Genomic DNA, 16,034 nt, shown 5'->3' on the forward strand with positions numbered 1-16,034 from the left:
ACCAAAATCATCTCAGTGTGTCCGGTAGATAGCTCTGTCTGGTGCGCATGCTAACACTATATACAATATGTTAAAGTAATTGTAGACGACTTGCATTATCCAAAGTATGAAGATAAAACTTTTAGTAATGCAAAGTTGGTATTGGTTTTTATTCTCTGGCCTGAAGATTCATAACTCATGAAAACAAAATAGCGCAAAAACTTTAGCTGTCTAGCTAACTTTATTCACTTCCTGTGTAAACAAACAAGTTACACAGGAAGAGAGATCTTCTGCCGTTGAAAGAGCGTTCTTTTTGTCGAATTTTATGTCTATTTTACCAATCCCCTAAACAAGCCTGGCAGGTTAGACGCATGTCATTAAAATGAACTAACCACCCAGCCTTAGAGCTGGTACAAGTTCTCATTTTCGCACTTTAAAGATAATGCTAATCGCCCACGATTTGTATGCTAAAGCGTTAACGTGCACTGGACAGAACTAGAGACACAGAAATTATTTTGGTATCAATCCTCTCCTCACATACTGGATAAGGTGACCAATGGGCCAAACTCCCAGAAAGTCAGAATATAAGCCCTTTAATGATGCCTCTGTAACCTCAAGCGTGGAAATGAGGTGAAACAAGTGAGGTGATACAAATTTAAAATGTCTTTTGTTGTGTCTTTGCAGATAAGTTCCTCCAGAAGCTGCGGGATTTTTAATCATAACCCTGCACTTTAAAATGGCCCAAAAGATTATTTGGTTTAATTGACCTGTTGGTTATAATTTATATTGTTCTAAATCATCATATATGCATCATATAAGCACATTATATTATTATAAAGAGGTTTTTAGCATGTCAAAATAACAGCACAATGTTAAATGTAATGTACAGTAAATGTAAATATTGTTAGTTGTCATGACTCTTTTATAACAGATTATTTTATGTCACTTTTCTTTAGATACTATTTGTTGATGGATTATGATATTAGGGCACACAATGTAATTATAGTTTGGGATTTTTCATTATTTTATATTATTATTATTTTAATTAATTATTATTTTCATTAGTTTATTTTTATATAGTTCATTTTATTTCAAGTTCAGTTGAGTTGCAGTGTGAAATTAGTAGTTTTAATGTAGTATCTTTTAAATTTGTTTTTAATATTATTGTTATTATTATTATTTTTACAAATGTTTTGTTTTATTTTAGTTTTTATTTAGTCTCAGCTCTAATTTTAGTATTTTTTGGTGGGGTGTTTTTTTTAAAGGTAGAAGTCAGAGCAAGTGGGGTGCCCCGGTGGCTCACTGAGTAGAGCGCATACCATAATAAGGCTGAGTCCTTCCCGCAGCGACCAGGATTCAAAACCGGCCCGCGGTCATTTGTTGCATGTCCTCCCCTCTCTTCCTGTCTCTCTCTCTCTCACACTATCTCTGTCAATAAAGCATAAAAATGCCTAAAAAATAAAAGTCAGAACAGGTATTTTATATGTTAGCAACATGGCAATAATGTAATACAAACAATATATCATGAATCATTGGTAAAAAAAAAAAATAATAATAAAATCTCCACCCAAAATACATTGTTTTTTACCCTACATGTAAACAAAAAGATGAAAACCAAAAGCAATTTGTGTATATTTTTATTTTAGTTTTAGTTTTAGAACTAGACAAGGTAGTTTTAGTTCAGTTATTTTTATTTTCATTTCAGTTTTCAAATATTATTTAGTTTTAGTTTACTCAAATAACCTTGGTACACTATTAAGAATTCCACAGCTCATGCATTTGATAGCTTATAAACAGAAGAAATATATATAGGTTCCAGTGGTAGATACATTACTTATAACAGCCTTGTAACCTGCTCATGCCAGATTCATAATGCTTTTTCTGATGCTGTTATGATGTAATTGTAATGTTAATGTTCTGCATATGATGACTTATAATGTGTTATAACCAACAATAATGGCTAATCAATCAATCAGTAGAATCAAATGAAACAGATCATGTCAAATGTTGTGAACGCTGGTATTCAAAATCTGTTAAACAACAAAAATGTGTGATTAGTGACTAGAAGAGTTACGCACTGCACTGTATGTTGATAATATTGAAACAATGTGTGTAAATGATATTTGACCATGGTATTTGACCATGGCAGTTTTTCCCATGGTTTTCTCTGGGGTTGACAAACAAACTGAAAGTAAATCTTTTTTATGTACTACCTCGTTATTGTGGCAGTGGGAAATTTCTTGGGCAACAACATGGCTGCATAATTTTCCTCCTTATTGAATATGATTTTGTATATATTATATACAGTATGATTATATTTCTATGTATCCATTTTGTCAGTTGGTGGTATTGTCTAGGATTACCACCAAAGATGTATAAAAAATATTTCATTCCGTACATCCCCCTTTCTCAAGCAACTTTTAACAAAAAAATTAATTACTTATGTCATATGAAAAAAGGACACATTGCAAAGTGAAAAGAGGAATTGAAATGTGGAAGCAAAGATTAAGAAAAAGAGGAACTGAGCTTAAGCTGTTGATTTATTGCTGGTTAAAACTGAAAGGATAAAAGCCCACAGCCCCACACCAGACGATTCAGACCTTAGAGCCTCACACTCATATTGTTCAAAGGTTTACTGTTTCTGAAGCTATGGCTGCACAAAGGTAAAATGCTTTTCTTTTTTCTGATATTGCTTGTGATGTATTATAGTTATATTGATTATTTCAACCAGAATGTCCTGTTCTTTGGTAATATTTTGCTAACATTTTTGTAAATGTAAATACAAAACGCAATAAATGATCATAAACACCTGTCAAACCAGTATCGTTTGACTCATTCCTTTCATTCATCTTGGTGTTTCAGTGCAAACTTAGCTTTACTCTTTTGGACTGTTGCCATCGTCTCCCTCCTGAAACCTGACTGCACAGCTGTAGAGGAAGACGAGGGGTTCAAACTGTGTGTTACCTCCCGACGACGAATGAAAGACCTCTCCCATCAAAATCTAACAAATGTTCCCTCCAATTTGCCCAACGACACACAGTATTTGGATATTTCTCACAACTCCATCGAAAGCCTGGACGGAGCTCCCTTTTCCAGACTTTCCCAGCTCTGTTTCCTGAAGGTAACTCACTGTGACCTGAAAGTGATTTCTCCCAGTGTGTTTTGTCACACGCCAGCACTCAAAGTTCTAAATATATCTTACAATTCCTTTCCTACCATTCCTGATCTTCCTTTGATCCAACTGAAAATCCTTGACTTGGCAAGCAACGTGTACAAAAGTTATCGGTTGCCAGCGTCATTTCAGAACCTAACAAATTTGGATGTCCTTTCACTAGGAAGCGAAAAGGCTCAGTCAGTGAACTACAACGACTTTGATCCTCTGGCAAACATCTCTTTGCAACATCTCATTTTGGGAGCAGGAATTAATTGGCAAAAATATGATTCAAGCGCTCTTGCAAAACTTAAGTCTCTCCAGGAAATGACCCTCTTTGTGCCTTTTTGTGGGAATTTTGGTATGTTTGAGAACCTACTCAAGGACTTGAATGAGACACAAACAACAGCACTGACATTTGTTAAGCTACTTCCCAATAACTGCATTGTGACAGATGACCCTTTTAAGAACCTCAGAACAATGCCATTCATACAAAATCTCACAATTGAAAACACTTGGATCAATAGCTCTTTTTTGGTGACGTTTTTTAAGAATGTGTGTCTCTCCCCTCTTCGTCAACTTGCATTCGTCAACATCATTTATAATGAAGATACACCAGACGGGTTTCAATTTCGTACTCTTAATCACACAATCAATGTTCAGTCAATTATCTTTGATGGTGTGACCCATTATCAATACAGATACCCCATAATAAACATTAGCGTTGAAGCCTTCTCCAAAATGACCTATATGAAGTTCTCTGGGAGCGGAATGAACATTTCACCCTGCAATCTGATATCTGCCCTGCCAGCGCTGGACACGCTGGACCTGTCCGATAACCTGCTGACGGATTCGGGCTTCTGGTGGCCGTCTTGTTCATACACCTCCGTCTTTCCCAAACTCAGGCGGCTGTCTTTGAGCAACAACCGCTTCAGGATACTTTCCTTCATCGCCAATAAGACCCATCAGATGAAGACCCTGGAGTCCCTGGACCTAAGCTTCAACTCCATCGATTTGGACCGGGCTTGCTCTTGGCCCGCTCAGCTGACCGAGCTAAGCCTAGCACACAATAACCTGGGCAACACTGTCTTTAAATATCTGTCTCCACACTTTGAACGAATTGACTTGTCGAAGACGGGCGTCACAGCCATAACACAAGAGGTCCTAAGGCAGTTTCCTAAGCTGACACACCTCTTTCTGAGCTCCAACAGTATCCAGGTTATCCCTGTGGATCTTTACGCCCCGGCTCTGCTCAGGCTGCATGTGGACCAGAACGCTATCACGTCTATATCCAGGAACGTCTTGGCAGGGCTTCCCAGACTTCAGGCCCTCAAAGCTGGAAACAATCCATTTGCCTGTTCATGCGACTCCTATTGGTTTATAACTGCTTTCGATAAGTCTTTGCTCCCTGACTGGCCCTTGGACTATACATGCAGTGTTCCCTCGTCAGCCGCTGGCCTGCCACTCTCAGAATATAAAACAACTGAGCTGTCATGTGAAGCATGGCTTCAAGCTGCTGTTGCATTGCCTGTAACGATGGTCATAACTACAACCCTGGGTCTTGTTTTCTATTTTTGTGATGGAGTGTGGTACGTAAAGATGTTATGGGTGTGGATCAGGGTGAAGAGGAGAGGTCAGAAACGGGCCAACATGTTGCAGAGTGTCTCATTTCACTATCATTCGTTCATCTCCTACAGCCATCACGACTCTGGCTGGGTTGACAGTCAGCTGGTGCCCGCTCTAGAAGGCGCCGGGCTTTCCCTGTGCATTCATGAGCGCGACTTTGTCCCCGGTGACTGGATCATGGATAACATCATTAACTGTGTGGAGGCCAGCTACAAGACACTGTTTGTGCTCTCCAACCATTTTGTCCAGAGTGAATGGTGCAACTATGAGCTCTTCTTTGCCCAGCATAGAGCCATCAGCATCCAGCAAGACTCTTTAGTCTTTATTTTACTGGAGCCCATTCCAACTGACTCTCTGCCTAAGAAGTTCTTGAAACTGAGGAGTTTACTGAGGCAACAGACGTACCTTGAGTGGCCCAAGGATGAACGAAAGCAGCAGGTTTTCTGGGCAAGCCTTAAATCAATGCTAAAGACAGCAGACAAGAGCATGGTCCTAAAGGACGTGGCTTTGGCCATATCAGATACATTGCCTCTGGTCACAAACCAAGTTTAAGAGCTCAACCACAAAAGCTACTTGAATGAACATGACAGTTGACATGAGTTTCAGTGTCTGCTCACTGTAAACAGCCTCTTGTGCTTAGTCACCTGAGCAAGGCATCAGCATCAGAGACACTGCAGCATTAATCTATAATGCTCCAACAGTAATTATACTGAATGCAAGGACTATATTGATGTAAATATTCTGATTTCAACAGCGTTTCAGAAATATTCCAAGGTCCAATGTGTGATATTTGTACAGACATGTTGTATTTTGTGTATTTCAGTGGCCCTGTGTGCCTTATGCCATGTTTTCTGTGGTTGTTTTTATTTTAAGGAAATGTCTCCACCTACTGATCCTAAAAAAGAGATGACACTCCACATTTGTCTCATTCTTTGTCTCATGCAGATCAATGGTCTCTATGTACAGTAACAATTGAGCAACACATGCATGTAGTCATACACCCCTCCACACACACACACACACACACACACACACACACACACACACACACACACATTTTATTTAGTTAGTTATATGTCGTTTTTTAATGGGGTCGGGGGGTGGGGCAGCTTTCTGTTGTAATTGTATTTGTTTTTTGTAATGTTCATATTATATTAATTGGGGTGGGGGGGTGGGGGGGTGGGGTATTGCTGTAACTGTATTAGCCTGTGTAGGCTATGTCTGTATCAACTAATAGGGAACACAGACACAAACACACACATTCAGACAAAATCACCATTACCACCCAAAATTGTGTAAAAAAGCATGTATATAGATATAGATGCATTCAGCGTCATGGATATAGATACAATGTTTGAACCTGTTTATAAGAGCGTCGCTGTTTGGGATGTTGACGGAATCAATAAAAAGAACTCCAGTTGCAGAGCTGCCTCAGTAATTTGGACTACTATACCCACAATGCCTTGTGTAACATCAAAACCATTTGCGCCGACTCAGTGAGTTGTGTAGTTGCTCCTCTTCTCTCCTCCTTTCAATGTAAGATGGTGGTTTCTGGTATAACTAGGTAGCCAGCACCCATAAGCTGAGAGAAAAGGCCGGTTGTTTTGATAAAGCAAATGCTGCTGTGAGTCCCACAGACAGCAGCTTTATCTAACGGTGTAACTGGTTCACATAGACAGAGACTTCTCCCCGATCATCCCGGAGAGGAATCCCCAGCAAGACATAGGCAGGGTGAGTATCCCACTGAACTATCGCCATAAATTAGGAACCATCATTTTCCCAGGAAGACAAAAGTCTAATAGTAACTCCAGCCACACCTATCTACCTTAATCAAACGGCTGTCCATTACAGCGAGGCCATGTTTTAGGAGGAAAGCCGAGGTGGCTTCACTCAGGTTGTGTCAGTGTTTCGGTAGAGAGCAGTGTCAGGCTTCGCCGGGGGAGGACAGGCCGCACAAACTCCCCTGTCTGACAGCCTTTTGTCAGGAGCATAACTTCTTAACAACATGTTTGCGTGTGTACAAGGAGACGCCGTTGTGTTATGATATATTTGATAGTGATTTTACAGCGCCGTAAGCGTTTTATTTCATGGCAAAGGACAAGAAAAAGCTAGCTTGCTATCTTCCGTTAGCCGACGCCATAGAGAAGGCAGATAGCAGCTAGCAGCTAGCCGAGCTGGTTAGCTTAGCTGGTTAGCCTAGCCGGTTAGCCTAACTGTTTAGCCGAGCCGGTCAGCAGCATCCCGTTAAGGTGGCACATCACTCAGCTTAATGAAAGCAACGCCCCTGATATTGTCCCCCCTTGTCAGTACCTTGCGACTTTAGAAATGTGCAACATTATAATTTAGTTATTAGGAATTTTACTGTTTATTATAATTGTGTGTCTGTTAGATACACGCGTTATTTGTCTGTTTGTATATGGGCTAATAAGGCCTATGTCAGTCACTGTAGACATGATATACAAGATTTGTGCACATTTTCCCCTAGTTTGTAATAAGTAGATATTGTGTTGGTTCACACGGGGTTTCAGATTGAGCTCAAATTATGTGATGAATGGCTAAGCAAACGTAGTCCTGTCCTGTTTCATACATGCAACCAAAATAAACTGCAGGTTGTGACCAGTGACATGTTACTTAGAATCAATAATGCTTGGTAGTTTACAAAATGTCTTTGCATCCTGGATGCCTGCATCCAAAGTTATTCTTACCTCTTGGTCTTGTCAACAAAAGAAACACCCATATCACGTAATGACTGAAGCGCCAAGACTTAAATCTGCCACACAAGTCTCAGATAACTGATTGTGGTCAAATCCTTAAATCTTCACTTCTTTGTTGTGAACAGAGAGCTTTTGCAACTTGAGATGTCTACAGAAAGAGTTTTTAAAGTTTTGTAGTAAATATCATTGGTTTTGGACATCATTAAATGGTGGGAAAGTGCCAAAGGTTGTCAGGAGGAATAAACCAGTCATCTGCATTGTTTTGTGCCAGAGATAGTGTATTCTCCCCTTGGCAAGGCTCTGTGTTGATACCTGATACACTGTTCCCATGGGACTCATCCTCCTTGTCCACAAGCCTGCCTCAGAAACACACACAGTCGTCACAGTGTTGGTGACATGGCTTCACGTCGGACCTCATGTTGCTTGCAGAAAAAGAAAATTGATGCTTTTTTGTGTTGAAACAGCAACCTTGTTTCATTGTAATGTAGACTTTTGACTGAACCGGTTGAAGTAATCCACACTCCTCTTCCTCATTTGTGATTGTCATCTTTGTGAGATATCTGGCCCATATTATTAGCCTGCTCTTGCACCAGGATCCATCGTCTTTAGAACATTGTTTTCACTTTGACAAAACGGTTCCCTCCATTAAAACCATCAATCAGGGAGCAGCCAGGCCTTGAGGCAAAGTCTCTCAGTCATGCTACAACTGACCACACAACTTTGTTCTTATGGGATGCCAGACCGCCTATTGCATATCAGGGAAACACAGCCTACTTTCTCTGGGGATTTTTGTTTCATTTCCATCTCCAGTGTGTGTCGGAGCAGAGGATAGCCACTTTAATTTCTGTGTGTTTGGTGGTTGGTCTGTGACTTACCCATGATATTGCTATTGGCTTCCTTTTACTCACGTTTGTGACTTTGCCTCCTGTTCTTGGTCATTTTGGTCATGTTTAGATAAGCAAGGAATTTAAGTGGTGGTAACAACAGACTAGAGCCTTGGCCTATATTATACAGGTCTGTTTTAGCTCATCAGTGTCTTCTGCAAACAGCTACATCTATGGGCAATGTTAAATTTGTATTTCTGTATTTTTTTTCCTCTTCCCGCTTCCTTATCTTGCCTAGATGTCCGGGAAGGCCCTCCTCTAAGGAACTAGGTGTTTGTTATGTTTTTTTATGAGTATGTAGACATTTGGCATTTGAGTAAATCATTAATGAGAAAAAGCCATAATCTACTGATGCACAGCAGTCAGAATGGGCTGGTTCAGGATAGTAGCAGGTCTTATATACCTTTTGTATTTACAGCAGTACCAGACTCATGTCCCGTGTGTTGCCTGCTTGTCTCTGTTGATCAATGACGGCTTTAGCCTGGCTGATTCTTTGTCAACAGAGCCTGTGTGGGAAAGTATGCTAATGTTTTCTAAGGGAACAGAAACCTACTGCAAATAGAGGTGTTTCAGGTCCTACCCTGTTTCTGGAAAGAAGGCCGTTCATCTTGTGAGCCTCCACAGCACACAGGTTAATGTTTTCTCACTGGACATGTAGGCCCTACCTTTCCACAGTAGTGTGCTGCAGGTTGTGTGTTTGAATATATGGATCACTAGGCTATGTTTCCCTTCTGCCTGGAGCTCTCCAGTCACACAGAGGAGAGAAGTTCAGTGTCCTCAGTTCAGAACCAAGCAGGGAAGGAGAGGTGATGAGAAAATTGTTCCTGCGTCAGACCTCGCTGTGACCGTATGTGATTGGTGTAAAATATCATATGATTGGTTGTGTTGCCTTGTGGGAAAGCGTCTCCATTTCCTTTTCTGGTTCATTGCCTTTGTTTCCATCTCCATGCTAACATCTGGTGGTCAACTCTTCAAAATGAGGAGGCTCGGCTTGTTAGAAGATTTCTGCATCTTTCTGACCGATCAAACGGCTTTTAAATCCTCAGACTCCCATAGCTGCCTTTGTTGCTCTTTCACCCTCAGCCATTGTTGTTGTTCTCTGAGTTTTTGTCACCGCTGTTTCTGTTTTCCTTAGGTTATCTTGAATCTTCATGCATCCCCAATGGTTTGGAGTAAAAAACCAACAATACAAAGCCACAGCAATTATACACAAATGTGTGTGTGGTGACATGTTCAACTATGTTTCCATTTGACGCAGGTTTGACTTTGTTGTTGGTATACCACCGCCTTTAGAGAGACCGCCCTGTAACCACAAGGTCACTTCAGCACTAAGCACTTGATATTTGGAGCATCTGGAACAAAAATTGAATTGAATTTTCTATGCCCAGTGTCTGATATTCCCACCAGGCACCAGATGAGACAATAACATTTGAATGTCTTGGTTATATTGAGTTCTGTTGCAATTCATGATAAAATAGCAAATTGATCTATAGTGTGAGAGCACATTTTAAATTAACAGAGTACATGATTCTGTAGACATGAAATTGAGAATGGGAAGGGTGACACATTCCTAAGATAGATGTATATTCATTATTTTGGCCAGTAAAATATTGTTTTTGGCAGGTAATTTTCTTTTAGTTTACCAGCCCTTGGAAGGTGAGGTAAAAAAAAGAATTTTGGACACTGTCTATGCCTTTGTGAAAATAATTCTTTACTAATATTCAGCAGTGTTTGCAGGATATGCTAGGAAACTGACAACAATGTTCATTGTAAATAAAATGCTGTACCGTATGAAAAGCCAGCATTCGACCGTTGTGGTAAAGGCCGATGACAGATCACAATCCTCCCAACCAACCATCACTTCGGTGTTTGCTAGGAGAAACTGTAACGAAGAACAGGCGGAGCTTAAGGCGCTGGAGACCAAGCAGCAATAAATGGGACTACCAACTCACTGACTAATACAGTCATGCAGAACAAGATGGAACTCAGTCTGTGAGATGTTTGACAGGCTTGTGGAGCAGCGGTGGGCCGTGACCGCTGTACTATCTGATCGCACGGTAACCAAACTCCAAACTCTAACCCCAGGGCTGTAGAGCTGAGGGATGAATACTGGCAGCTCATGGAGGATATGGCGCTTGTTTTGGCAGCACTGAAGTGTGCCACCGCTATTATGTCTGCCGAGAAACAGGTCTCATTCTCCAACACTTACACAATTACCTTTAGTCTTTTGTGTTTTTGTGGTCATTTTTGCCCATTTTGGAACTCTAAAGAATAAAGCCCTTTCTACCCTGACCCCCTTTCTACATGGCATTAACCTGCATCCGGTGTGATGGAATAGCAATTGGTTAGCGCAACACTGCATCAAATGCAGGTGTAAACGCACCCAAGACACATTGAAGTGTTGATCATCTAAACTACCTTTTGAAGGTGGCCAGAGACATTTGGCCACATTAACAACAAAACATAAATGCAATGCGTCTCCAATCCACATACAAGTCAATTTCATTTATTTAGGCCTTCATCGCAAGCATGTCTCAAAGACTTTACAAAGAATGAACCTACCTAGTTCTAACTAATCTACAATCAATCACAGATGAAAATGGTGTAGTACAGTATGCAACAAAATAAAACACAAGGAAGCAAAACAAAGCACAAGACACAAAAGCCTCCCAACAAAACCTTATTAGGAAAAAATGGGAGGAACCTTGGGTAGGCCACATACAGAAGCTATGTAAATGGAAGTGAACTTTAGCGTGCAGATCCAACCAGGAAGTGCACACAAAACAAACAGGTGACAGGAAGCTCAGATAGTAGCATACTGGTCAAAAGTGGATTGTCAGGATACTGGTGGATGGGGAACAAGTCAGATGAGGTGTTTACTGTCAATTTTTAAAGGAGGCAAATATTACCAGAGGAAGAGACATGCATGACAATCTGTGTTTTGGCAGAAATCTGATTTCATCGCATATAAAGGAGACTCATTTTGATGGCAGGTTTAATATAATCCAGCTAAATCAGATCTAGACACATTCTGGATATGAGACGCATGTTATTGCCAGGTGGAAAGGAGGCCTTTGTGTGCAATTTGCCGATTTAACTGCTCTGAAATGCCTGGGAAAAATATTCTGAAGTTCAGCTTGATCTTGTTACTTTTCAGAGTCATCACTGAACCAGTAAACAAACCCTTCTCTTGGCAGGTGTTGTATTCTACGTGGTGACTTCCATTCCCTTAATACAATCTAGGTTTAATTTTGGTGTCCTCTCCCCAACCAGGGATGGAACTGATTACAGCTTGTAGCTCCTCCATCTTGACAAAAGTCTACCACTTGTCACGACATCTCGAAGTTCAGTGGGCTTTACTGGCTAATTTTTGTGCTATATTTTCATCTCAGACCAACTGACGTCTTGCTTGAGTGTTTGATTTCTGCAGCATGGGGGGGCTTCAGATGGGCAAGTGTTGTTCAAAGTGAACACTATTTCCTCTAGATTAAACTAAGGGTTAGTTAGAATACTGGTCTGCGGGAAGGCCTCAAACTCTCATTAGCTGAATGATGTCTTCAACTAATGTGAGATTTCCCTCTCTGTCAGACAGAGTAGGGATCCAAGGGCTGTGGATATATGAGCCCAGCAGCCAGCATTGCCTCCAGTAATGCCGGGCCTACTAAAAATGCTGTTACTAATTTCATACGGTGTGTGAATTGGCTCATTGCAAGCTGTAGAGGCCAGCCTCGACTTGGCCTCCCTCTGCTCTGCTGTCTGAGGAAGGACTGATGACCATACATGTCAAGCAGTTAGGAGTGGGGAGGCTCCGCAAACCCCTCTCCTTCCCATCTGGACTTCCCTTAAAAGAGAGAAGCCTGAGCCGGGCCCACGCCTCCATGGTTAGGACAGGCCGGGGTATTTTTAGCTTTCATCCCCTGGCTCTCCCCCCTGCTGCCTGGGATAGACCCACATGGAAATCCTCAATACCTTATCAATAAGGGAGCAGAGGTGAAAGGAGCGCTGAAATACTTCACTCAGTAAAGTTATTAGTTTTGGAGCAAATGAGCGTTTGGCTCTGAATGGATATATGAGGTGATACCTTCTGGTAGAGCAGTCAGACCAATAATATTATCAACAGTAGTTCTTGGGCAGGCCTGGCTGATCGGACGAAGCTTCTCACCTGGAAGTATCAAAAGTAGTAAGATGGGATGATGGTGTAGCTGTGAAGCTGAGCAAAAGATGCAAAATGATTGTCAACTGTGATATTGATAAAAGCCCAAGTGAATGCCACTGCATAAAAGCACTATCTGTCAGGGAAGGAAGAAATGATGAGTTCGTGAAATACATGGACTCTTTACATCAAATGTACGGTGAAACTGGGCCCAGATTTTCAGGGAGTGGTTAACAATTGGATGGTCACTGATCTTATTCCATGGAGATGGCAGGGAAGCGCATCATTCAGAGGCTACTGTGCAAGATTGTATGCAGATGCGAACCCACAGAGGTTTCGTAAGGACTGATAGTTGCCAGCATAATAGAGCCCTGAAATTAACAGCCCAGTAATAAGTTTGAAAGTGGCAAGGCCACCTTCTGGTTTGGGCTTCTCAAGGTGTCTTTTGCCAATATGTGGTTGTTTGCCATTCCAGATAAAGGACAGGATTGTTTGGTCAAGTTCAACAAAGGATCGTTTGGGGATAAAAATGGGAACTGAAAAAAATGAAGACATTTTGCCAAGATATTCATTTTTGTAACATTGACTCTGCCACTTAGTGATTATCAAAAGGCCATGTAACTGAAAACGTTTGGTGGAATCAGTAAAGCACAAAAGAGTGACTGGAATTTCCTTCATAGTGGCGAGCAGGTAATGACACAATTTTCATATGTGGGTGAACTATTCCTTTAAGCGGGATGCAAGAGTGTGCTGTGATGCGACTGAGACTTCCACCGACAGAGGGCGCATGTCGTTCTACCTTAGTGACAGGAGAGAAAGCTGGTTGGAGCCACCGGTGGCTGGGGGAGTGAGCCCAAGTCAACCCTGTATAGAAAAAGTTGTGTTATGGATAACAAGAAGTGTACAATTTACAACTTCTTTCAGCCTTCGGAGAAAAGGTGAATGATGGCGAAAAGCCTAGGTAGGCTAATGTTGGAAGTGTTCCGTTAACGTTTCTAACGTTACGGGCAAGACTCTGTCTAGCTGGTGGCAAGCTATCACTACACAGTCAGGAGACATTTTCAAGGAAGCAAAAACTTGTCTATAAAAGCATAAAATTGGAATAGAAGAGGTTTGGGTGTTAAATTGGCTGCGATAAGGAAGCTAGTTCTGAGGCACCACGTAAGCCTCTTTTTGAGCCAGGAAAAACCCTGTAATGAGTTACTTACCAGCACTGTAAGGAGTTCTTAAGGTGGCAGCCTCCTTGGGAAGAACATCAGTTTAATGATTTATGTCTATTTTGGCTGTCCTGTCAGAGTATGTTGAAGGTAAACTATTTGACAGACGGGCGATATGTAATGCCATGCCATTTTGTGACAATTTTGAGATCGTTGGCTCCTTGTTTATGGCCTGGTTATAACTGTTTTGACACCAGCCATTGTGGATTCATTGTTCTTTATACCCAGCAGCGGGTCTGAGCTGCCTGCCAAGCCAAGGTCATGGCTGAGGAAATGGATTGGGGTTATTTCAGAGCCTGGAAGCGGACGTGCATTCCCCTCCAGTAAACAAATGAGAACTGGCATTACAGTAGCTTCAGCTTTCGCTGTAGTCCAGTCTTCTTCAGGCCTATCCTGAGTTTAGTGAACTGACCTAGGCCACGTGGGGCTTTGTTTTATGCATCAGGGCATCCACGGGTCCTTAAAAAGTCTGAAAAAGTCTTAATTAGTCTAAATTTAAGGTCTTTAAAAGCATTAAAATGTCTTTAATCCAGTTTCTTTGCACTGCATGTCCACTCTTAGATTAATACAGAACATGGTTAGTAGTACAATATGCCTCCAGTCTGCTTTACTAAACACTAGGGTTGTAAAGTTCGGACAACTTTGAGAATTATGAGTACATTTCGGAATTTATTCTGTTGATTTTATCTTGGATATTTATAAAGATTTTTCTTTAATTCATTGCCTGTATTCCAATATTTCACTGGATAAAACAGTGTTCAGGACAAAAAATGTTTTAAAGGAGAATCTCAACAAACATGATGCTGTTTTAAAGCAGTTTACCATCTTTTCTTCTTTTATAACAGCCTCTAGAATCACTTAATTTTGTTGAATTTATCTTCACTGGCTCAAACTGTTTAATTGCCAATGATTTGTCCACCCTTGCGCACCTTGTTGTGGGTGTTCCCAAAGAGACCAGTGGCGCTCAGATGCGGCCAATGATGGTGGGATCTGAAGGACAGTAGCAGCAGCAATAGGGGACAAGGCTTCAGAACCGCACAGTCCCTTCCACCAGGTTGATGCTGTGATGTGGTTGGAAGCATCCCATATGGCATCGGCCTTCTAAATGCCATCCTTTGTTGTGAATTCAGCCAAACTTCCTAGAACCTTCCCTTCATCATTATGAAGGTGGCTTGCCAAGGCTGTTCAGACAAGAGTGCGTCATCCCCTTCAATACAAGATGCAATTTGGGAGAGTAATGGCAGACTGCTCAGTATTTGCTTGATACACCTACCTTGGTATCAAGTGTGAAAGTGTAGAGAAGCACATTTTTATTTAACATACAAGGTGTTTTTTGCATCTGATTTCCCAAAATTCTTTGAAATTCCCCATAGGAAAGTTTCTGAAAATGAACGGGAATATTACCTCCGCTCTGGTCCAACTCTCTTCACTATGCCCATTAGTTTGTGCTGTAGCTGCCGCAACCCGTCGGTCAATTCCAATCACACCTCCAATCCCTCTGACTTAGACCACTCGCCTGTTTCCCCAACTGCAATTCCCCATGAACCAGAAGCAGTTTTCTGTCTCCTGAGCAGAAAATCTGCTCCTTGCAGTCACACAAGCTCAGCACAATGTTATTTGAAAAGCCTGCTCTTTACCTTTTTTTTTTTAAGGTGATATGAAATGGTGGTGTGAGTCTGGAGTGCACTGTTGGAGCTCAGGCCATTTTCACAATCTAGACCTTTGTGTCACAGCAGGAAATTATCTCCTCCATCCGCTGGGCACAGTGGCTGGTGGATTCCTAACAGCATCAGACACTTTTACTGTTATACCAGCCAAATTGTTTTTTTATAAAAGTCAGTAACACCCAAGTAATGGTTGTTACCTCGCAAAGCAGCTGGTGAAGTAGTCAAACCGACACGCCACCAAAATACACTGGCATTTGGCTGCTGTTTTTTGAAAGAATGCTAAAAGTTGCAGACATTACCGTTTTTTTTTTTGTTTGTTTATTTTAGGGACAGTCGACAGAGCTCCATGCTTAATCTGGGAGCTGTCCAGTACAACCACAGTCTTCTACTGTTGACTGCTGACCAACTCCACTGGAGCAGGTGGGGGTTCAGTGCCTTGCTCAAGGACATTTTGATGGTAGCTGGAGGTTCTCATTCATTTTCCCATCCCTACTTTGTCAGGTGGCACATTTGCTGTCTGGTGTTTCTTGGACAAGGCACTATAGAAAATTAGATGGCGGGCTGTTGATTTTTCCACTGTTGATGTATGAAAAAAAAAATTTTGACGCAAAGTTTTGTCACATTTCTCTAGCCAAGCTCTCGT

General features: G+C 41.4%; 1 protein-coding gene across 1 annotated transcript in view; it reads left to right on the plus strand.

Moving 5' to 3' along the window:
- The first annotated feature begins 2,628 nt into the window (after positions 1 to 2,628).
- LOC139925776 (toll-like receptor 6) overlaps positions 2,629 to 16,034 on the plus strand; it is a 311,939-nt gene continuing 298,533 nt past the window's right edge. The window contains exons 1-2 of the mRNA XM_078281999.1: positions 2,629 to 2,642; positions 2,842 to 5,615. Coding sequence (XP_078138125.1) covers positions 2,629 to 2,642; positions 2,842 to 5,308 — 2,481 coding nt within the window. The 3' untranslated portion in view covers positions 5,309 to 5,615. The remainder of the gene's footprint in view (positions 2,643 to 2,841; positions 5,616 to 16,034) is intronic.

Source organism: Centroberyx gerrardi, chromosome 24 (genome assembly GCF_048128805.1).
Source record: "Centroberyx gerrardi isolate f3 chromosome 24, fCenGer3.hap1.cur.20231027, whole genome shotgun sequence".
Taxonomy (NCBI): Eukaryota; Metazoa; Chordata; class Actinopteri; order Beryciformes; family Berycidae; genus Centroberyx; species Centroberyx gerrardi.